General features: G+C 38.7%; 1 protein-coding gene across 6 annotated transcripts in view; it reads right to left on the bottom strand.

Annotated features, from left to right (window-relative positions):
* Nucleotides 1-7035: 7035 nt before the first annotated feature.
* The window catches only part of LOC108706615 (sorbin and SH3 domain-containing protein 2), a 163783-nt gene continuing 148100 nt past the window's right edge, over nucleotides 7036-22718 (bottom strand). For 5 of the 6 annotated variants that reach the window (XM_041579506.1, XM_041579503.1, XM_041579507.1 and 2 more), the window contains 4 exons: nucleotides 21621-22433; nucleotides 10881-10924; nucleotides 9353-9459; nucleotides 7036-8023 (listed from right to left, as the gene is read on the bottom strand). In XM_041579506.1, the coding sequence (XP_041435440.1) occupies nucleotides 7962-8023; nucleotides 9353-9459; nucleotides 10881-10924; nucleotides 21621-22433 (1026 nt within the window). In that variant the 3' untranslated portion in view covers nucleotides 7036-7961. Of the gene's footprint in view, nucleotides 8024-9352; nucleotides 9460-10880; nucleotides 10925-16827; nucleotides 16936-20877; nucleotides 21016-21620; nucleotides 22434-22718 lie in introns of all 6 variants that reach the window. The other variant, XM_041579508.1, reaches the window with a different exon arrangement.

Below are 22718 nucleotides of genomic sequence, written 5' to 3'. Positions count from 1 at the left end.
TGTGTGATATGGGGGGAAGGTTCATGACTGGGCAGGACTGAAATAGAGCCCATATGGTAGATACCGAGTTGTAAGGCAATGTACTTCCTATAGACATCGATAAAATAGACTTACGTTAAATGGTTATTTACAGTATATAACATACATCTCTGGCCATGGTCAGTTACCAATGAAGGTCCCTGCTGAATAAAGCCCATAGCAGTGCATCTATTGGAAAGGAGATCTTCTAATCAGGGCTAATTGATTCTCATCTGTCTCTCATAGAAAATGACATTTGCAGGAAACAGTAAATGAGGCATATTTGTGTTACATTTAATTTAACCCATTTCTTGCTAACAATGTCTATGTATTATGTACATGGTTTGTCTGTTTTGGCCTTAGTGTAGGATTTTTTTAGTTATTTACACTGAACCTTAGCTTCCATTTGATATTTGGTAATAATTTCTGGATTTTAAAGGGTTACGCTCCTTAAAGCCTGTTAAAATTATCTTTTTTGGTATAATCACCCATCACTCAGAACATACCATTTGGGATATACTATTTAGCTGTCTTGGCCAAGCAGGGCTTTTTACCTTGGACTCCCCGCATGCACCAACTTCCCATTATCTCCAAAGTAAGCAAGTGTGTACATTATTTGTATTCTGGATCAGTGAGCCAGATTTTAGTAATCCATAGTAGAAAGGTTGTCACATTCCTTGAACACTTAAGCTTTATTATTCTTTTTCTTAGATTAGACTTGTCCACACACACATTATATTTTATGTATTTGCTTAATTTCCCCCAGCCTCTATACTCCTAGATCATTCATTAAACACTCCCTTTCACTGGGTACAGAATGGACAAGTCCATGCAGAAATCTTCCTGTGGGATTCTAAACACTAGTAGGGTTTATATTAGCAAAATTAAATATTTTGGGTTTCATTGTGCACCAATATGTGACATACAAGAATGAAGTAGCATCTTTAAAGGAGAAGGAAAGCTACAGAGGCAGTTTATTGCCAATATATTAACCACAATAGTGCAAGCTATAACACTATATTTATTCTGTAGAATGCTTTTTCATACCTGAGCAAACAGCTCTAGAATCTTTCTCTGTTTGTTTAGGATTGCAGCTGCCATATTAGCTTGGTGTGACATCACTTCCTGCCTGAGTCTCACATAGCTCTAGGCTCAGATTACAGCAGGGGGGGAGGGAAAAGGGAGGGAGAGGAGCAAATTGAGCATGCTCAAGCCCTAGCCCTGGAGGTTTAAGATGAAAACAGGAAGTCTGATACAGTGTCACAAACGGCACCCTAAATCCAGAACCCAAGCTAAGCACCCTGGTCTCGGCTCTCACTTCTGCCTATAACCGCGGTCTTTCACCTCGGGAGCAGCCCTCGGCTAATTGGATGCCGCCAGGTCTTATTTGAGAGAGGAGCAAAGCTAAAGGTTTTGGACAAGCAAAGGAGTACGATTGTCTCAACAGGATACTGAATGGAGGAACGCCACTTGGAACAGGTAGGCCAGGACAGCACAAGCGGAGAATAGTCAGACAGGCCAGAATCAGGATTGGAGAGCATAGAATAGTCAGCGGACAGGCAAATGGTCAGAATTGGAGAGATCAGAGTAGTCACAGGCAGGCAAGGGTCAATACCAGAAATAACAGGCAGGATTCACAAAGGAAAGCACCCAGGAACAATCAAATCCCACCTAACAACGGGCATTGTGCTGTAATTTTCCCTTAAATAGCATTTGAATTTCATGCCATTGCGCAATGACGTCATATGCCAGCGTCTATGCGCCTATGAAATCCGGAAGTGCGCGCCGCGTGCGCCACAGAGGAAGCCGGCACTGGAGAGGAAAGGGCGTACGCGGTGGGTGTCCCCGCCTGAGCCGGAGCACGGAACCCACTAGAGACCCAGGGAGAGCCACTGGACCACCAGGGTAAACTTTATTCTTTACATACAGAAGTCCATGTATACACAACAGAAGGACAGAAATGCTGTGTTTCTTTTGACAGAGGACTCAGAGCAGTATTACTTTGAGGGTTTACTGGTGTATTTATATAGACCTTTCTGATAAATCGTACTTACTTTTAACCATTCCTTCTCCTTTAATACGTTTCACTGTACATGCTGAATGAGTTAAATCACAAGTGTTCTCAGAAACAGATAACACACACATGTTTTTTTTGGCTACTTCGACCATCGAATGGGCTACTTTGACCTTCGATTACGACTTTGAATCAAACGATTCGAACTAAAAATCGTTAGACTATTCGACCATTCAATAGTCGAAGTACTGTCTCTTTAAAAAAAAAATTCGAAGGATTTAATCGTTCGATCGAACGAATATCGCTAAATCCTTTAACTTCGATATTCGAAGTGGAAGGATTTAACTTCGACAGTCGAATATCGAGGGTTAATTAACCCTCGATATTCGACCTTAAGTAAATTTGCCCCCATGTGTGATCCTCGTGATCCTGGTGTAAAGTCACAATATATCATTCTTTACACGAAATTAGACAACGTCTTGTTTTACTCCAGGCAAAATTTATTAGATATCTATTCAAGGAAAAAAAACAGAAAAAAGGAAGAGAACACAAATACATTTGCTTGTAAGAATTTGCTGTTAATTACCTGCAAGTCAGGTTTTAAAAACGTATTTTATCAGCAGATACAAATTAGAAACGGTTTCTTTTTAAATAATACAAGCAATAGACACTGAAGTCTTCCATGGTAGATAAGTTTCAACTCTAAAGCAAAGCTGCATGCAGTAGAACAAGTCTAAAATTCAAAGCCTTCCAAATATAAAGCTTCTTTATTTCTTCAACATGAAATACTGTATACTGCAAAAGAGATGTGTATTTTAATAGCATTTCTCTATAACAAATAAATATATACATTTAGATACCACTGGTAAAACCAAGTTCGATGTTTCAGAAAATCTTTCATAAAAGGCTATTTTACAAGTCTGGAATATTAAGCGTGGCCAAGAGCAGAGAAAAGCTTTCAGCCTTGCACTGGCTGTCAGTTAGAAGACTTGCTTAGAAGCAGCATCATAGGCTGGACGGAGGAGCTGTACAAAGAAAATCGAGCAATCACACTGTATGTACAAAATACTAAATCAAAAGTGAACAGTTCTGTGAAAATAAAAGCAGTTATTCGGTAAACACTATTTTAAGGTTCTAAAAAAACCCTAAGTTGTGTATATTAATTTAGTTGGATACTGAATTATTCACAAGCGCAGAGCATATGACACCAATGAAGAAGAGCCACAAACAGGTCAAGACTGTAGAAAATGAATGGCTATTAGAAAGTGGTGCAATGAGAACTTCACTGTCTTGAATAGACTTGTTAGTTCTCAAGTTTAAAGATTCAACTGACACCCTCTCTAGAATTCTGGCAAAGAACTTTATTTGGACAGTCTCTACAATACTGAACTGAAGAACTTCTCTGCTTAGAATAGTTTCACCAACACACAACTGAAGAACTTCATTGCCTTGGACACACTCACCAATACTCAACTGAAGAGCTTCTGTGCCTTGGATAAATGCATCAACTCTCAAGTAAAGGACTTCTCTGCCTTGGAAAAGCTCACCAATACTCAACCAAAGAACTTCTTATTCTTGGACAGTCTCACCAATACTCAACTAAAGAATTTCTCTGCCTTGGATAGACTGACCAATAATCAACTGAATAACTTATTTGTCTTGGATAGACTAACCAATAATCAACTGAAGAACTTATCTTCCTTGAATAGACTAACCAGTACTCAACTGAAGAACTTATCTGTCTCGGATAGACTCATCAATAATCAACTGAAGAACTTATCTGATTTGAATCGACTAAACAATAATCAACCGAAGACCTTCTTTGCCTTGGATAGACTAACCAATAATCAACTGAAGAACGTATCTGATTTGAATCGACTAACCAATAATCAACCGACTGCCTTCTTTGCCTTGGATAGACTAACCAATAATCAACTGAAGAACTTCTTTGCCTTGGACAGACTCAAGAATACTCAAAAAAATCAGATTTTCACAAATACTCTACAAATCATGTCCAGATAACAGAATGTTAGTAGCTCTTGTGGAATGAGTGAAAAGCACTAATACAGGAATGTCCAACCCACAGCCGGGACTAATTTTAGGTCAGAACATAGACATTTACCCTGGGTCCTCAGTCTCTGAAGGGACACTTTGGTCAAAAAATATATTTTCGCATGCTCTTAAAATTGACAGCTATTGTTCACCTTTCAAATAGTACAGATGTCTACCCTGTGACTTCCATTTGTTATCTGAAGGCTCATACAGAGTTTAACTTTCATTGGCTACTACACATTGTATATTCATTTATGTAGTTATTTTTCTCCATCTTCATTCACTGAGGAACATGTTTATTTAGCTGAAGCCCTGCCTGTAGCCTGTTTGCTTGTGACGAAACTAGAGTTATCAGAACTGGTGGGTGCATTAACCACAAACACCACTAAAACTGGTGAAAAAACAAGTCTATTCATAATCATTGTGAGCCTCAAGTACAGGCATTACTCTACCATCGATTCAACTTTCTTACTCTGGAATTACAAGCCACAGCATTTACTCAATTAAGCTTTAATTTTATGCTTTAAATACAGTACACACAACCTAGTCTGCATATACTTCAGTGGAATTAGACACATACATAGTTGAACTAATTAAAGACCACCTGTTTCATTTTCCTTATATTTAAAGCACATAGCAGTAGCTGGTGTTTGAGCAGTAAATTTCAGCAGAAGTGTATAGGTCTATGTTACACAAAGCACAAATGTGAAGTATAGTGGATATCAAAAGTCCACATTCCTTTATTGGCATTCTAATGTCTCTGAAATGACGATAAACCACACAAGAAAGTTTTTCACCTTTATCTCAAGATCAATTGGTATAGGTATTGGTATATTTAGTTTATATATGTGAATGTACAGATAGGTCTGTATAGGTACAATATGGGGGGTTATTTATCAAAATCTGAATTTATGACATTATTTTCTGGGTTATTTCACCTTATTTATCAATACATTTTCCCGAAAATTTCCTGTAAGGGAAAAACCTTCGAAAAAAATCTTGAAAAATTCGAATCGTATCTTTTTCCCCACGAAAAAACACAATCTTCAGATTATTGCACGAAACCCAGCACAGATCACGATATCTTCGGGACCTCTCCCACTGACTTATACAACCACAGCAGGTCTGAGGTGCTGGATTTTTGAATTCGGACTTTTTCCACAATAAATTTAAAAAAAGTTTTTTTTCCACAAAAAGTTTGGATTTTATAGTAAAAAAAACCTCGAATTTTTCGAGTTCTTGGCATTCAGACTTTCATAAATAACCCCCTATGTGTTAATTTATGCACTGATTTTCATTTAAAAGGGTTGAGTGTTTTTTGGTTTTTTTTCAAAGCAAATTAACTATGTAACTATATGTATCATGGAACAAAGACCATCATTAAGAAGTGGAAGTTAATTTAGGCATTATCTGTATATTATCACTCGCTCATGCTTTTTAAACGCATCTGAGCTGTGTGATAGGCTGACAAGATGGAAGCAATTTCTTACAAAGAACTTCTACAACACTGTTTTCATATCAGACCTTTTTTGCTTTAATAATAAAAGAAAAGTTTGGTGGAAAGCCAGCACAGCTCATCGTGTATACAACACAGTATCTAATATCAAACATTTTCGTGAACAACATTATGCTGAGGAGCAGATTGTTTTTATTAGAAACTGGGGTTCTGGTCAGAATTAAAGGTAAATGGATAATCCCAAATGTGAAGATATTTTGGCACACTATCTGCTGCTCTATTCTACAATACTGACGTAATATATGAATTTCTCCTTAGAACACAGCATTACAATCACAGGGGCACCTAAACTATGAGATGGTTCAAAAAATATCAGTTGAATTGATTGGCACCAGTCTAATAGAAAGAATAGAGATCTAGTTGCAACACAAATATAGTTGTGCATAGTTGGGAGGCCTGTCCTCACTTATTGCTGTAACCAAAGCAATGGGGTTGCCACTAACGATTAACTAAAGGTTGTACATTATGTGTTTATGCAACTAAGGTGTTTGAACGTTTGCAACCAAGGTCTAAATGAATCTGTATTTAGTTTCAGCCATTGAAAGCTGTTCAACGTGGCATTCCTCCAGCCATCTGAAATGCATCTCCCATCATCCCCTGAGAATATCTGGCTGTGGTTGCTGCATAAAGTTCAACTATTACAAATGACTGCTCATTGTTTCTACTGATGATAAGGAAGTGTGCCATTATTCTTCCCCCCAAGATAGGTCTCTGGCAGAGGAGTTATAGATTGAGTGTGCATAACAACCCAGAGTAAATGTGCTCTACAAAAATGAACAATAAAGATGACACTAAATCAGTCATTTATACTGCATGATTTCAGTACATGTAACGGAATGAGCCACTGCATTGATATTGGTTTTGGGCCAATCACATGACAACCTGCTTCCCACATGACATTATGGATACCATGCTACCAGGCTTGCACACTCAAAGAGAACAATATAGGAAAATACCAGTGAGGCTTAATAGCTGTGCCTTGTTGGTTTGCAGTGTGAGTACCCTATATAAAGATGTGTAACCCAGGCAAACATTCATATCAATGTATAAATATTAGTGCAGTGAACACAGCCCAGTTTGTATAGTTATACTAAATCTACTGTATGTATCATGGTTAGATAATCCTATGCTTTAATGCACATGTTAGCAGTAAAACCAAGGAACCAGTAGATTTTCCTATTCCTTTGTCTAATCAAATTTCATTGAGATTCAAATCTTAAATGTAGGGATGCACCGAATCGACTTTTTTGGATTCGGCCGAACCCTCGAATCCTTTGCGAAAGATTTGGTCGAATACCAAACCGAATCCTAATTTGCATATGCAAATTAGGGATGGGAAGGGCGAAACGTTTTTTACTTCCTTGTTTTGTGACAAAAAGTCACGCGATTTCCCTCCCTGACCCTAATTTGCATATGCAAATTAGGATTCATATTTGGTTTGGCCGGGCAGAAGGCTTTGGCCGATTCCTGCTGAAAAAGGCCGAATCCTGTACTGAATCCTGGATTCAGTGCATCCCTACTTTAATGTGATGTGGTCATAAAAAAATGCTGATCTCTTACCATCTGGACCCCTGGTTCTGCTAAGGCCTACAAGACACTGTCTCATATCCCCATGAGTCCTGTTTTATAGAATGTTGTTATCCTTCATTATTCAGGTTTAAAGAATTCAGTTGCCCGTTACTAACAAAACTATACCAGGCCATAGAGCTAGGCCCAGTGTGCTGCCACTGTAGCTTTTAATGACTTTACCAATAAGAAGGTTAATGCTTATATACAGGTTTTTAGCAGTTAAGAAATTGCCAGATGTATTTTGGGGAAATCAGTGGCGAATCGATTTGTAATAGTGTGATAATGATGCGTTATACTCATTTATAAGTACCTAAAGTATCACTGGTTCCAACGTTTGTACTTAAATCACCACATCTAACCGGTTTTGCTCTGCGGGACCTTATGTTTTATTAACTAACGCATTCGACTAAAGCTAGATGTCTCTGTTCCTTCATAGAGATAAGAACAAGTAGCCCTGCACCACATCATGCCTGGCATTGTACTTACATCTATAGCTGGAGCCATGTGAATCACTGCTGTGAATCACTGCTAATCTGAGACTGTAGCACCTGTTGCTCAGAATAACATAAAAAGGAATTAAAATAATTGTGAAAAGCAAGGAGAGCAAATAATGAGTAGTGATGGTGTAGACTGAGCTGTAGCAAGAAATGTGTCCATTGAACTCTAATACTGCTTGTTGATGTTGGCAGCAGCAGGGATGATACTTGGATCTGGTTAGAAAACAGAAGCGTGCTTCCCAGCAATCTCACAGAAATATGCAGTGTCAGGCAGCAGCAGGATAACAACATTTATTCACAGCCTCTTCACGTAGTTTCCAGGGAAAGTTCCAAAGAATTTAGTCCTTCTTGATGTCCCTGAAAACAAAAACAATAACATTTTTATTTTCCATTTAGCACCCAGCCGTGATACTTTTGAATGGAGAGTGCCGCTCGAGCTGTATATGTATATATATCTAAATATAAACAGTGCAGGAAAGATACAAATAGAATCCTGTTTATAAAGTGTAGGGCATCTAATTGAAATACATTTTTAATACAGGTATGGGTTCCGTTATCCGGAAACCCGTTATCCAGAAAGCTCCGAATTATGGGATGGTCGTCTCCGATAGACTCCATTTAATATAAATAATCCAAATTTTTAAAAAGTACTTCCTGATTCTCTGTAATAATAAAACAGTAGCTTGTACTTGATCCAAACTAAGATATAATTAATCCTTATTGGAAGCAAAACCAGCCTATTGGGCTTATTTAATGTTTACGTGATTTTCAAGTAGACGTAAGGTATGAAGATTCAAATTACAGGAAGATCTGTTATCCAGAATTGTGGGAGAAATAAAAACACACTGAATTTGCTGTGGGTCTCCAGCGTTTATGTTAAAGCTGATTTCAAAGTTTTGTGGCTGGACGGGGCTGCTACTCTGTTGATGACACCCTATACACTGAGTGAAGGACCACCAAAAATCTAAAAGGACCTGTTATGCAGAATAGCCCAGGTCCTGAGCATTCTGGATAACAGGTCCCATACCTATACTAATAAAATCTGCTATGTTACCCTCATATCAGTGATTATGGGATCCAATACACATCACTCATGCAGCTCTGCCCAACTTTTCCCTTGACGCAGTCACATGACACCAATTACATCACTAAATAGACAATATTGTGTGTGCTTCAACCACCTTATTTAAGCTTGTAAAGCAGTCCGGAAACCCTTGCCAGAGGTTTCCATAGACATACAGGAAACAAATACCGCTGCAGCACCTCTTTGTTGCAAAAAGTGAAAACTTTCTTAGGTCAAACAACCAGTAAGTACATCACTAAGCATAGATTATAACTGATGACATCAATAAGCACTATTTAAAAGTTCATATTTTAGAGAATATTGTATTTATTGTATAAAAAAAAGTCATACAAAGAAGTCTGTGGAGCTCTTCATCTACAAAAAATCATAAAAATGACAAAGAGGCCCACATTTAGCCCAAGGGTCTAATTTAATGTTTTTAAAATATGTTACAGAAACATTTTATATGGGCACATATAACAGTTTATACAGTACAGGACATATGATCTCTTATACAAAGCATTTCCAGTCTAAGTGATTTATTGGGGTTACAGGTAGGAATCCGACTGTAATGGGACATTACTTCACAATTAGAAACCCACAATTTATATAGAAAAACTCACCTACAAACCAGCCATCATCACATTTTTCCATGACATCGATCACATCTCCTTCCCTCAATTCCAACTCATCTTCATTGCGTGGTGTGTAGTTGTACAAAGACTGATATCTTGGAGAGAATGTATATACAGGTTAGACCTAAACAGACCAAAGGCTCACAGGAGGAAATGGTAAAGAGGAACACAGAGGCAGGATACTTTACGGGTAGGGACCTGTTATCCAGAATGCTCGGGACCTTGGGTTTTCTGGATTACAGATCCGTCTGTAATTTGGATTTTCATAATTTAAGTGTACTAGAAAATAATTGTAACCTTAAATAAACTCAATAGGCTGGTTCTTCTTCAAGTAAGGATTGATTATATCTTTGGATCAATTACAAGGTACTGTTTTATTATTACAGAGAAAAAGGAAATAATTTAAAAAAATTAGAATTTCATTATAATGGAGTCTATGGAAGACAGTCTTTCAGTAATTCAGAGCTTTTTGGATAACGGATCCCATACCTGTATAAAACATAAAAGCTAACTACAAAACCTGGTTAGTAAGGCTGACCTGTGCACTAATATGACTGCATTAGATATTCTTCTCATTTTCTATTAACAAGTATTTATAAGTATCAAGTAAAACAACATTAATCTGTAATCTACTAGGATAATAAGGCTGACTTTGAATGTATCAGCAAGTACACTTTAAAGCGGTGTTTCACTATTACATTTACTTTTAGTATGCTATAGAATTCTAAATAATGTTTAAATTGATCTACATTATTTTTTTTATAGTTTTTTTCATATTTCTGATTTTTTTCCCACCTTTCAGACAGTCACTGACCCCATGTAAGAATCAAATGCTCCGTAAAGCAGAACCATTCCAGGCTCTCATAAATCTCATAAATGCATGGTTGCTAGGGTCTCTAGCAACCAGATTGCTGAAAGTGCGAACTGGAGAGCTGCTGATTAAAAAGCTAAATAACTAAAAAAAACATATAATAAAGAAAAATGAAAATCAGTTGCATGTTGTCTTAGAATATCTCTCTCTACATCATACTAAAAGTTAACTCAAAGGCACACAGCCCCATTAATGATGCAAATGTCCATGTTTTTTTTTTTCACCCACAATGCAGCATTTTTCCCTAGAACAGCAGCGCAATTGGGCACACTTGTAAAGTAGTTGTATTCATTGATATTAGTTTTTTTTCCTGGTGTACTCCCGGCCCAGTTCGACCCTGCTCAAAGTAATGAATAGTATTACAGGTATGGGATCTATTATCTGGAACCCTTTATTTAGAAATTCCCATCCCATGTTCTGATTTATTCTAGACGTAGCTGTAACACAGGAACATACAATCTATGGAGCTGGCAGTTGAATTGTACTTGAGAGCCAGCGCTATTCCTATGATCTATGGAATATGCAGTTAAATGTATTTGATAGCCGTATAGAATGGTGTTCCACAATCTTAATATCCCACACCTGCACAAAAACATGACACACGCAGTGGAATTATTTCATAAGAGAGAAAAAGATAAAACTTACGGTTCACCCAGGGTTTGTATATTTTCATGAGTAAACACTGGGCACTGTTGGGAAAAGAAAGAGCAGTTAGAATACTTTTAAAGTCTATTTCTAGACACAATGTGAATAGTCTGTCAGTATGACGACCTGTTCAGGAAAAGCAAACAAAAACATCTTTATCGTGGATAGTTAAACCGTTTGTGACCTAAAAATTCCAGCAGACATTATGAGCCAAGATGCATGGGGTGCTGGGGAGCTGTAATCAGGCCCGGGCCTAGGGCGGCAGGATTTTAGGGGGGCGGCATGCTGGCCAACCACACCCACATTGGTTAAAAAACACTGGGGATGCGCTGGAGATACAATCATTTTTTAAATTTCCCGTGCACCAATCCCCATTGCTCTGGTGCAGATGATAAAAATTTGCACGAATAAAGGGGAGGGGACAGGGGCGACGAACGGCAGTGGTCCTAGGGGGCGCCCACTATGTAAAACTGGCCCTGGCTGTAATGCTGCTGTAGGGTCTCTGCAGGCTACACAATAATCTTGGCTCTATATAATATAAGTAGATGATACACAAAGCTTTGCCAGGTACAGCTGCCCATATTCTATAGCTGGGGACACCGGAGCAGCTGGAGATAGGCACCTTCTTTACATAGAGTTTTACCTCCATTTTTAACATAAGATCATTTAAAATGTTTGTATATTATAGGGATGCACTGAATCCACTATTTGGGATTTGCCGGAATCCCTGAATCCTTCGTGAAAGATTTGGCCGAATAACGGCATATGTTAATTAGGGGCGGGTAAGGAAAAAGTGAAACATTCTTTTACTTCCTTGTTTTGTGACAAAAAGTCACTTGATTTCCTTTCCAGACTCTAATTTATATATATATATATGCAAATTAGGATTCAGATTTGGTTCTGCCAGGCACAAGGATTAGGCCTAATCCTGCTGAAAAAAGTCCAAATCCTGGCTGAATCCTGCACCAAATCCTGGATTCAGTGCATCTCTAGTATATTACCAAAAGCTCTTTTTTACACAGTATCTCACACATCTACTTCTGATAGTTAGGGCTGCCATGTTTTCTGTAATGCACCAGTGTTAACAACCAATCAGAGTTCTGAGCAGCCTCCTGCAAGTTAGATAATAAAAAGGAATGGGTTTGTAGGTTGGTATGGGCACGGCTGCAGTTCACTGTCTGCGTTAGAAAATAAGACAACAAACCCAGTATCTGGGTGTACCCTGAATACAGATTTAGGAAAATATTAATAGCCACATTGCATATAGATACATGAAACATATAAATAAAGTGCATGAGTAAACAAGATTTATACAGATAGCATTCACATTTACAGAACATACAGTATTTAAGCACAATATCAGGATGGAGAGAACACAAAAAAGCCACAGTTTCCCTGCTGACAATATCATTAGCAGATGGTTCCCTACACCATGACAAATTGCTAATAAAAAAAGAAAATATGCACAGAGAGCAAGCTTAGTGTCATGCTAACACGGGAGACGTCATACATGAGCGCATACAGTGTATCCGAGAACACAAACCATCATACCATGGTACCTTACAAGGGAAAAATGCAAAAGCCATTGGAGACCTAAAATAGTTTATTTAATAATAAGACAAAAGTCATTGTTATGCAGAAATAAAGCTTTTATTGGCTCAGGGACCGACTAGGGATCTGACGAGGCTAGATGAGGATCATTTGTTCTGCTTTAAGAAGCCAAAGTTAGCAGAAGAAGTCCACTGTGCTCCTGCCCATTTATTTTTGGATAATATCTTCTGTCCCTTATATTCTAATCCCAATAAGTCAGAGGCTAAGTGAAGGTTAGAGGAATGTTGTTTATATATTTAGGTTACATACCATGCTAGAAAAGTCTTAGAGTTAAACATGGTCCCTAATCAGGCACAATAACAATGCTGTTTAAATGCAGTTTATGGACGTGTTGATGAATGCATAGCAAGATGCCATGAAATTGAGAAAAGCACAGCTATATTTGTCTCGAGTTTCCTAGGAATCTGTTTGACAGATGGAGCATAACAACCTCTGACAATTGCTAATGGGGTCTCACAGCAATCAGAAATGTTTTCTCATTTTAGATAATTGTATTATTTTTGCTAATAGGGTTGCCACCTTTTCTGGAAATAAATACCGGCTTTTCTATATATTTATCTTTTCCCCCTATTAATAACATCGGGATCAACCATCATTGTTACCAGCCAGGCTGGTAAAATACAGGCCAGATGGCAACCCTATTTGCAAAGGATCTAAAACAAAACATTAACTTAATAGTTATCGATTTCACAGTTATTGTTAGAAGAAGGAAAATATGGGTACATTTTGATAAGGGGGCTTTGGGGTAGAATCAGACTAACCTGAAAGATTACTAGAGGATCTGCTGGTAGCCTCCAGTTTCTATCTGTCTTTTCTTATTTCCTCCATAGGTCTATATGACGCCAATTACATTTAGCACTGTCTACATCTAATTGCAACCTGGTGGGCCCAAACAAGCCCAATCTGACAGTGGGTAAGTGCTTTATATGTAGGTGTAGTTTTAACTGGTAGCAGAATGCTTGGAGCTGAAAATGAACACTGAACTGAATATATATATTATTTACATATAGGAAAGCTCTAACAATAATTACCATGTGTCTACTGAACTCTTATCTATGATTTTCAACCTTCTGAAGCTGAGGGCCCTTTCTGATGTACCATAAAACTTGCTCTGATTTATTAGTCTTTATATGAACATTTCTGAATTGGGCCAGAACCCTCTGGCATCTGTTTATCCATTAAACTCATCTCAATCAAAAGAACCAGGTTTCATTCCTGGTGCTACAGCCAGTACAACTCTTTATGTTTGCCCATATGTCTGTGCTTATAAACTGTACAGAGAAGCATTATAAACATTTGCCAGAATCAGTAATGCTATGACAATAACACAATTTTGCAGGTAAGGAAGAGATATGGCACATATTTGATTGGAGCACACAGATTTCTTTGGCGCACCCCATTACTTTCTATATCAACCTGGGAAGCAGGTTTATTGTGCAACAAATCAGCAGAGAGCAATATGAAGACACTTTGATTTTGGCCCAAATGAGATTCGCAAATGAGTATGAAAGCATGCAACAGGAACAATAGGGCTTATGTATGATGCATTGCACCTGTCTCCTCCTGTAGGTCTTACAGATGCCTTTGCATAAAGCATTGTTTTATCTACTGGTCTACAGATGCCTTTATAAAGGTTCCTCATAATGATAAGTAAAACCCACACTTAAACTTCCAGTGACTTGTGGATTATAACCAGCTGTGCCAGTGCATGTCTGTGTATTATGTAAGAGAAAATATTCAGGGTTCTTAGAAATTATAGGAGTTCTAGGGGCCCATTTACTTAGCTCCAGTGAAGGAATAGAATAAAAAAAACTTCAAATTTTTTTTTGGCTACTTCGACCATCGAATTGGCTACTTCGACCTTCGACTTCGAATCAAACGATTCGAACTAAAAATCGTTTGAATATTCGACCATTCGATAGTCGAAGTACTGTCCCTTTAAGAATAACTTCAACCCCCTACTTCGCCACCTAAAACCTACCGAGGTGCAATGTTAGCCTATAGGCTTCCTAGCAATTTTTAGGTTGAAGAAAAATCGTTCGATCGATGGACTAAAATCCTTCGAATCCAACGATTCAAAGGATTTAATAGAACTATTTGCGGTAAATCCTTCGACTTCGATATTCGAATTTGAAGGATTTACATTTGGCAGTCGAATATCGAGGGTTAATGTAAACCTGCCCCCTAGTGTTCCTCTGTTCCAGTTAGCAAATAAAGCTTAAAAGAACAGTAGCATCAAAAAATAAAAGTGTTTTAAAGTAATACAAATATAATGCAGTGTTGCCCTGCACTGGTAAAACTGCTGTGTTTGCTTCAGAAACACTAATATTGTTTATATAAATAAGCTGCTGTGTAGCAATGGGGGCAGCCATTCAAAGGAGAAAAGGATCAGGTTACACAGCAGATAACAGATAAGCTCTGTAGAACACAATGTTATCTGTTATCCACTATTTATCCTGTGCCATATAGCCTTTTTTCAATTTCAGCCATTGCTATTTAGCAGCTTGTTTATATGAACTATAGTAGTGTTTCTGAAGCAAACACATCAGTTTTACCAGTGCAGGGCAACACTATATGATATTTTCATTACTTTAAAACACTTTCATTTTTTGGTGTTACTGTTCCTTTAATGGCTCTTAAACACAGCTCTTTTCTACATCTGCTCGTGCTGAGTTGGCTAGCTTGTTTTCCATTGTTGTCTGAGACATTCTAATAAAGGACTGCTATGGCAACATAATATTTTTAGCAGAGTATTTAGTAATACAAGAAAACAGTCAAGACAACCAGTCAGGAATAGCCAACTCTAACAGGCTTCTTTTTCAGCTTAAATTCAACAAACCATGGATTTGGCTCCCATGCTAAGCAAGTTACTGATGTTATCAGAGTTGTACACTAGTACAGATTTAAAAAAAATATAAAAACTGGCCCTATCGAGAAACAAGAAGCATTATCATACCTCCCAACTGTCCCGTTTTCAGTGAGACAGTCCTGCTTTTGACAGCTCAACCAGCAGTCCCTCGTTTTTACTGGAAAGTCCCAATTTTCTCTGCACTGAACAGCTAAAAAAAGATACAATGTTTCTAACTTAATTGGCTTTTGGCAAAGAGCCCAGAACAGCCAGGAGGTGCAGATAAGATACTTTTGTAACAATTTTGAGATAAGAAAATAAGTAATTGTAACAATTTAAGATAACAAGTCTCTTGGGAGAAGGTAGACTCAGAACTTAAAGGGCAATTCACCTTCATTAGCAAAACTGTAACAACTGAAAAAAAAAATATGTTCAAACTTTCCTAACCTGCCAAATTTAGTAAAATGAACATGGTAATTAGGCGGTGTGGCCACAAAAATGGCTGCACACTGGCAGCTTTTTTGTCCCTCTTTTTATTTTCTAAATGTTGGGAGGTATGTATTATAAATTTCGCTCAATTTAAAGGTAACTTATACCTCTTGCAGTAGGCCCTGCTCTTCACAATCCAGCTTTCCAGGTGATTTGACTCACCCAGTAGATGGGTGAAAAATAAACAGAAGAGTGTAAAGCTCAGCCCAATATAAAACACCCCACTGAAGCATGCCTTCAAATTTACCAAACACTATGCCTATTCTTTACTCATGATGCCTCTGGATGTTCATATAAACCAGGAGAGGATTTGGTAAGTATAAACTTGATGCCTACACCTAGGGGGTTATTTATTAAAATCTGAAATTCTCTCACTATTTTTGAAAACCAATCTGACCAAATCCTCACAGACTTTTCCTCCCTATTTATCAATACATTTTTACAAAAATTTCTTGTGGGGGGAAAAAAAACTCTATAAAATTGTGAAAAAATCCGAATCGTACAAATTTTTCATATTTGTCGCCGAAAACAGAGAACGTTTCATATCTGACTCCTAAAACCTCTGACTTTTTTGGATATGATGCCTGAAACCACAAAATCTTCGGATTATTGAACGAAGCTGAGCACAGATCAGCATATCAACAGGACATCTGCCACTGACCTTTACATGAACTCGGCAGGTCTGAGTTGGAGTACTTTTTTATTTAGATTTTTAACTCCATCATCACGGTTTAATAAATCTCAAAAAAAAAATGTAAAAAAAAATGGCGGTTTCCCCTTTAAAAGTCCAACCAGAAAAAAATAGGACTAAATAACCCCCCTAGATAAACTGTCAGGAGAAATTGTGAGGCAGCAGATTAAGATGACATGGTGGATGAACGTCACTAATGATGCACCATTCGAATTCTCAATGTTCTTGACATTAACAAGTGATGGGAAACATGCTTAGTAAAAGGCAGTGTTCGTGCAACACGGAACGTGTGAGGTACAGTACTCTACCCTATGTGTGATGCTGGGACTTTTCACTGGTGAATTGCAGGTCTTTCTAGACATCACCAGACTACGAGGAGGCTTACCAACAACTACTAGGTCACTTTTAAAAATTGTCTGAAAAACCACAAGAAAGTCTTCATTTTTATCACTTCAAACCAGATGTTCTGCATTCTTCAATATCAGCTTCACATGCAGAAGTGGAAGAAAGAAGCCTAAGACCAGCAATAAAGCCAATGTGCAAGCACAGAACACAAGAGAGATTTTTAGACCCCGTCATGCAATGAACACATGCACAAAAATCCCACCCCAAAACCACTTGGATCCAGATCATCTGCATTTCTGCTTCCAGAACTAGGGATCTTCAATCAAATACAGCACAGGGTTTGTATATGTTTGGATTTGGAACACATTTCATGCTGTCATTTCATTTAAAGACAATAATCTGTATCAGAATATAAAGGAAATGTGTAGGGTAAACCAACGTTTTTTTGGAGACATAATAACTTTTGGTGAAGAAAGTATGACGGTGACAGAATGCATGAAACATCTAATAATTCATATTATTTTTTGTTTGCACCCATGCAATTCAATACTTTTACCATAGATTCAACAAAAAAACAAACATTGTTTGAAACCTGTAACTCCCTACCAGAGCCCCCCAATCACCGTCCTGTAAAACAGGGGGATTCTGACATATTTTATTGAGATCCTGCCAAAACCCCTGACAAAATCCCACCTAATCTTTGAATAAATTGTGCCTAACGTCTATCTGAAATATAATGTGGGATATCAGTGTAATGTCCATGCCTATGAACTATAACTGGAAAGCCACCAGCCATGGTGGAAGATGATATCTACAGGCTTCAGATTCAGAAAGGACCAGCCATTGTCTTGCTTTATAACAAAAGGTTCCGGAATACAGTGATTCTGCTCAGGTGGCAATCAAACAAATCTATTGTGATGTCTTATATTGTGAAGTCAATGTTAAACACTGCACTCCTATTAGCAGAGTTCCTTATGCATTCAGTTCAATAAAGTCAATTGGGGATCAACAGGACCCTAACCCTCCATTCTTCATTGGCTTTGGTCTGTGAATTATCAGGTGACACTGAACATTAGAGAGCTGTGTTCTGATAGAACCTGTGTATAGTGATTTCCAGGCCTACATCTATGGAAGGACTCATTATCTAGAATTGGATAGATAAATTATGTATATATTTGTATGTTCTGTGATGTTGCAAAAGGCTGTGCCTTGTGACATAACTGGAATTTAATGCAGCTGCAGAGCCAGGTCAGCATGTACTGTTGATAAAGTAAAACTAAAGAATGAACCCAATCCGTGCAGCATTTACTGTCCCTTGATATAATCACAGGTTGGCAATTGCTGTGAGCAGAGAGGAGCAGATGATTGGCAGGGATACAACTTGCTTCCAATGCTGATAAACCCCAGTGTTTGTTCCAAGCCAATTACACTGACATTTGGAAGCAGAATGACTCATAGGACATTCTGATACCAGAACTAGAACATTATAAACAGAAGAGACCTCCCACAAACACCACGGACCAAAATAACTACTAGAGGTACCAGGCCATCAGTAGTTTTTGGGAGGCTCACAAATTAAAAAGAAATAAAAAGGGAACTAAGGAAGCAACTGTGTGCACAGTGTTTACATACCACATGCCGATTCCTATAAATACCCACAATCACCCTTTTGTGGTTCTCGGAGTGGAGCTCATTTATAAACACTGGGCAAATTGGCACCTGGGTAACCCATAGTAACCAATCAGTGATTAGCTTTTTTCAGTCAGCTGCATGTTAAACACTGAAAGCAATAATCTGATTGGTTGCCATGGGTTACTGCCCAGGAGCAAATTTGCCCAATGTTTATAAATGAGCTTCAGTGATAGCAACGAATCCAGGGCGGTAGAACTACAGCAGCACATATCCAATACCAGATGCCAAAATGATGCCAAATACCAAAGAATTTTACTGAAAGAAGATGTAGGAATATAACATTTTATACTTATACTTAAATATGGTGGTTTAGCTCTGGCGATGGATACCTAAGACATAAAGGACATGATAATGCTGGGATCTTGCTCATTATATGCACACCTGGTTGAGGAGTTAGGAGTTAAGACCAAATGTATGTTCTGGGTATTTTAATTGCATGTTAATACTATTATATATCTGATCTACTTAGGGTCAGACTGGGCCCAGCGGGGTACCGGGTAAAAACCCGGGGGGCCCTGCTGACCTAGACCTGCACTCTCCTACGGCCAAAATTGTCCCCTGATTGCGACTCACAGCCCTTATGGAGGCCGCAACTGCCGCACAGGTACGAGCTGGAGCCAGGGGGCGGGGGTTGTGGCTGGGGGGCCTCTAGGGGGGTGGCGACAGGTAGGGGGCCAGAGGAGGGGGCACAAAGAGGCCCTGTGGCAGAAGTCCGAGTGGGCCTCCGAGCCTCCTGTCCGACTCTGGATCTACTGTATGGAATCACTGTATAAATGAAAAGACTACGTAGGGATACACAGGGTTAACAGTCTCTATGGATGGAAATCTCCTAGCTTCAAGGCAGTTACTAATTACTAGTCAAAAGCCTGTGTATCCAAGTTAGATTATTAACATATCTATGGTTTGACTTTTAGCAATAGTGACCACTTCCTGGCACACTTTAATATAGTCATTGCAAAGGGATGGTTCTTCCACTTTGGCCTCCATCTCCTGACCCCAGCTTAGGGAGCCTGAAATCAACAAGTAGAGAGGAACAAATCTTCTAAAGAAAGTCAGGGAACAGGTTCCCTGTGAACGAGGTTTAGTCAGATTACAGGACTAGTTTTGTCAGGAATACGTTCAAAAAATGTAAAATAGAAAGGCAAGTTAGGAAGAGCAGCATTGTGCTCCATGTAGTTGGAGGTAGCTCTCTCTAGGCATAACTGGTGGAAAGAACATGGACCACAATACTAAATAAGGATTCAGGTTTTACTCCTTGAACCATTTTTGCTGGAGGAATCTGGACCATTAGGTGGTGGCCAGTTGCTTAGCTAGAAATTACTGGACCCCACAGCAAATTATTTTTCAGGCCCAAAAATGTCTAGAAGTTTACCAGTATATGTGAATTATGGCCTCATGGGGCCCCTATACCTATTGGGCCCCCTGCAGCCACAGGGTCTGCTTCCTCTGTAGTTATGCCCCTGGTGGTGGCCTTAAAGGGGTGTTCTCACAATTGCTCCTGGACTCCCTCTGAGACATTAGAGGACAACAATTACCTACCAAGAATCTCCACAGTAGTGTCACATTTGCTCTGCTCTGCCTGTGACTGTAAATTACAACAATAATACCACCTCATTGATTAACCCTGTGGCATGGTTTCAGTAAAAAAGGTATAGTGTTTATAATGTTTGAAGGTATAGTTTTACAACACCTTCTTCCTTCCTCCAAGAGCAAAGGCCATCTTGGTAAGTCCAGTGTGACCCAGGTTCTACCACCATTAGCTGGACCAGGCACTCTTAAGCCAAGACATGGTTACACCAATTCATGGGGATTACAGGAAACCTGGGGAAGAATCAGGAAACTTCTTATAAAAATGTCACACCGTTTGTTGGAGAATCATTGAATAAAGCACAGGAATGTGCAGTGGTTTTTGGTATAATTCTCTGTTCCTAAACTGCCCTTTCCTTTGTGTCAAATCAGACACCTGCCTGTGTAATATGACCAGATATGGAATTCGAAATATTCAGAATAAATTCTTGTTGAATTATTAAAGGCTTATAAAAAGCTATGGTGCTCCTCAGCAGCTTTCGTTTCAAGGTAAAATGTAAATATAACCATTAGGTACTTATTAAAGGGTATTGTTCTCTTGTACTAAAACTGGGTTCACCATTGATTAATGCCAAAAGCTAAATGTCAATATGTATCTTAATGATAGGTTAGTGATGAAAACTATTAATAGGCACACACACTGGCTATATTTAGTGATGAATCCCATGCTTTAGTATGGATGACTTGGCTTGTATTAGGGAAACTAACACAGATTCCAGGCAGGATGGTGTTACCTTTGACCTTGGGGATTGTGACTCCTGTCTGGTTGTGAATTTGGTTAAAGAAGAGGAAAACGGAGACACAGTAGGATGTGAACATACAGATTCAGATGGAGGAATGCTGGTGGCATGAAATGGATGGCTGGAAGAAAGCTGCAAAGGAAAGGGGGCAGAAAACCTTTGCTTTCCAGAAGAAACTGAGGTTATTTTTGCCACATGTAGTACCCACTAGGCTGCCAATGTATTTAGGCAATATGTTGCACTGTTGAGCCAAACCCAGCTTGCTACTGAAGGTGCACTACCATTTACATAGGTTATGAAAGGGAAAAGATGAAGGAATAATAAGTAACTATCACTTATATTAAATTATGTATTTACTGTATATGGTAAAATAAGGCCTCATGTTTTTTTGTTATAGGAAGAAAGACATTCATTACAAATAGCAAATACCAATAGGGATCTGAATCTAGTTTCCAGAACAGGGCCACAAGATGTACGGTACAACAAGATGCCATTTTACCATTGTAAGGAATTTTGCAGATTATTCAGCAATAAATGCATGTACTACAAAACACAACGAAATGCTGTGTAATACATAAAGTGCAAGACACGACAGGAACAGCCGCTAGGACAGATTTACAATGAAGGCGCATTTGAACATCTAAGCACCTATTCCTGCAATTATAGGGGTTTCCTTATCTCTTATTTATACATGGAACTACACAGAAGAAGCACATAGAGCAATGTTATCTTTATACCTCTGCATTAGAACTGGACGGACATTCTTCATGACCTGCAATAGGATGCGTTATGATTTTTACTGGAGCGATTAGGTTTTCACTTGTTCCATCTTCCTCAATGTGGAGAGTTGGAAGTTGTTCTGCATCAGGTACACACCTATAAAACCCTGAGTCTTGAGTTTTCATCTGACCTTCGATGATTGACAGCAGCTCCACACAGATTTCCTCTTCCTGGTCATCCACCAATGGTAGGTGTTTGGGAGACAGAGGGTTTGTAGTGGACTCTATGTGGATTGGCTCTGCAGCTACCAGCTCTGATGCATTAGAAGTGTCTGGAACGGTTGCAGTGGCTTCTTTGCCACAGGGTAGTCCTTGTATACCTGACTGTGCAACAAAAGTCTCTTCTTTTAGGCATTTATCACTATTAGTTAAAGGCTTTACAGGGATTTCAATCTGTTGAACTATGGGACTGGAAACTACTGCGTCAGGAAAGAGTGGAGGTACAGGGAGGTGACAACTTGAAATGGTCTTTGGCGATGTTAATGGAACAAAATGTCCTTCTTTAACGCTGGAAGAAAAATTATTGGAACAAAATGGTTCGGACTGGATTAAAGTTAATGGCAAAGAGCTGGGCTTCTCTGCACTGGAAAGAAATTGGTCAGGGAAAGGCGGTAGGGTTGGGGCAGGTGTAGTTGATGGTGAAAAGCCAACAGTCAAATTTAACCATTCACTGGTGACAGCATGTAATTTCCCCTTACTAGTGGCTGTACAGGAAGCTGAGTCAGGCCTTAGAGTATGAGGTGGAGTACGGAGACTCTTAGTTGCAGATGACTTTAGAGATAAGGAAAAAAGTTTAAGGAACATAGCAGAAAAAATATATATATCTATACTGAATGTCAGAGAAAACAAAAGCATTTCATTTTACAGGTACAAATGCCGAAATAATAATGGAATCAGGTATGCAAAATAGGGATATAACTTTACTGCGGGTGGTACTGGTTGTCAAAACATTATCCAGGCCAGTGACACTTTGCTCAACAACCCCTTGGATGTTGCTACCAGTGAAGTTAAAGCAGGTGCTTACTGTTTAATTCCTGGCTTGGAGGCAAGTTTTGG

The sequence above is a fragment of the Xenopus laevis genome, chromosome 1S (assembly GCF_017654675.1).
Source record: "Xenopus laevis strain J_2021 chromosome 1S, Xenopus_laevis_v10.1, whole genome shotgun sequence".
NCBI lineage: Eukaryota > Metazoa > Chordata > Amphibia > Anura > Pipidae > Xenopus > Xenopus laevis.
This window is presented reverse-complemented; position numbering and strand designations above follow the sequence as displayed.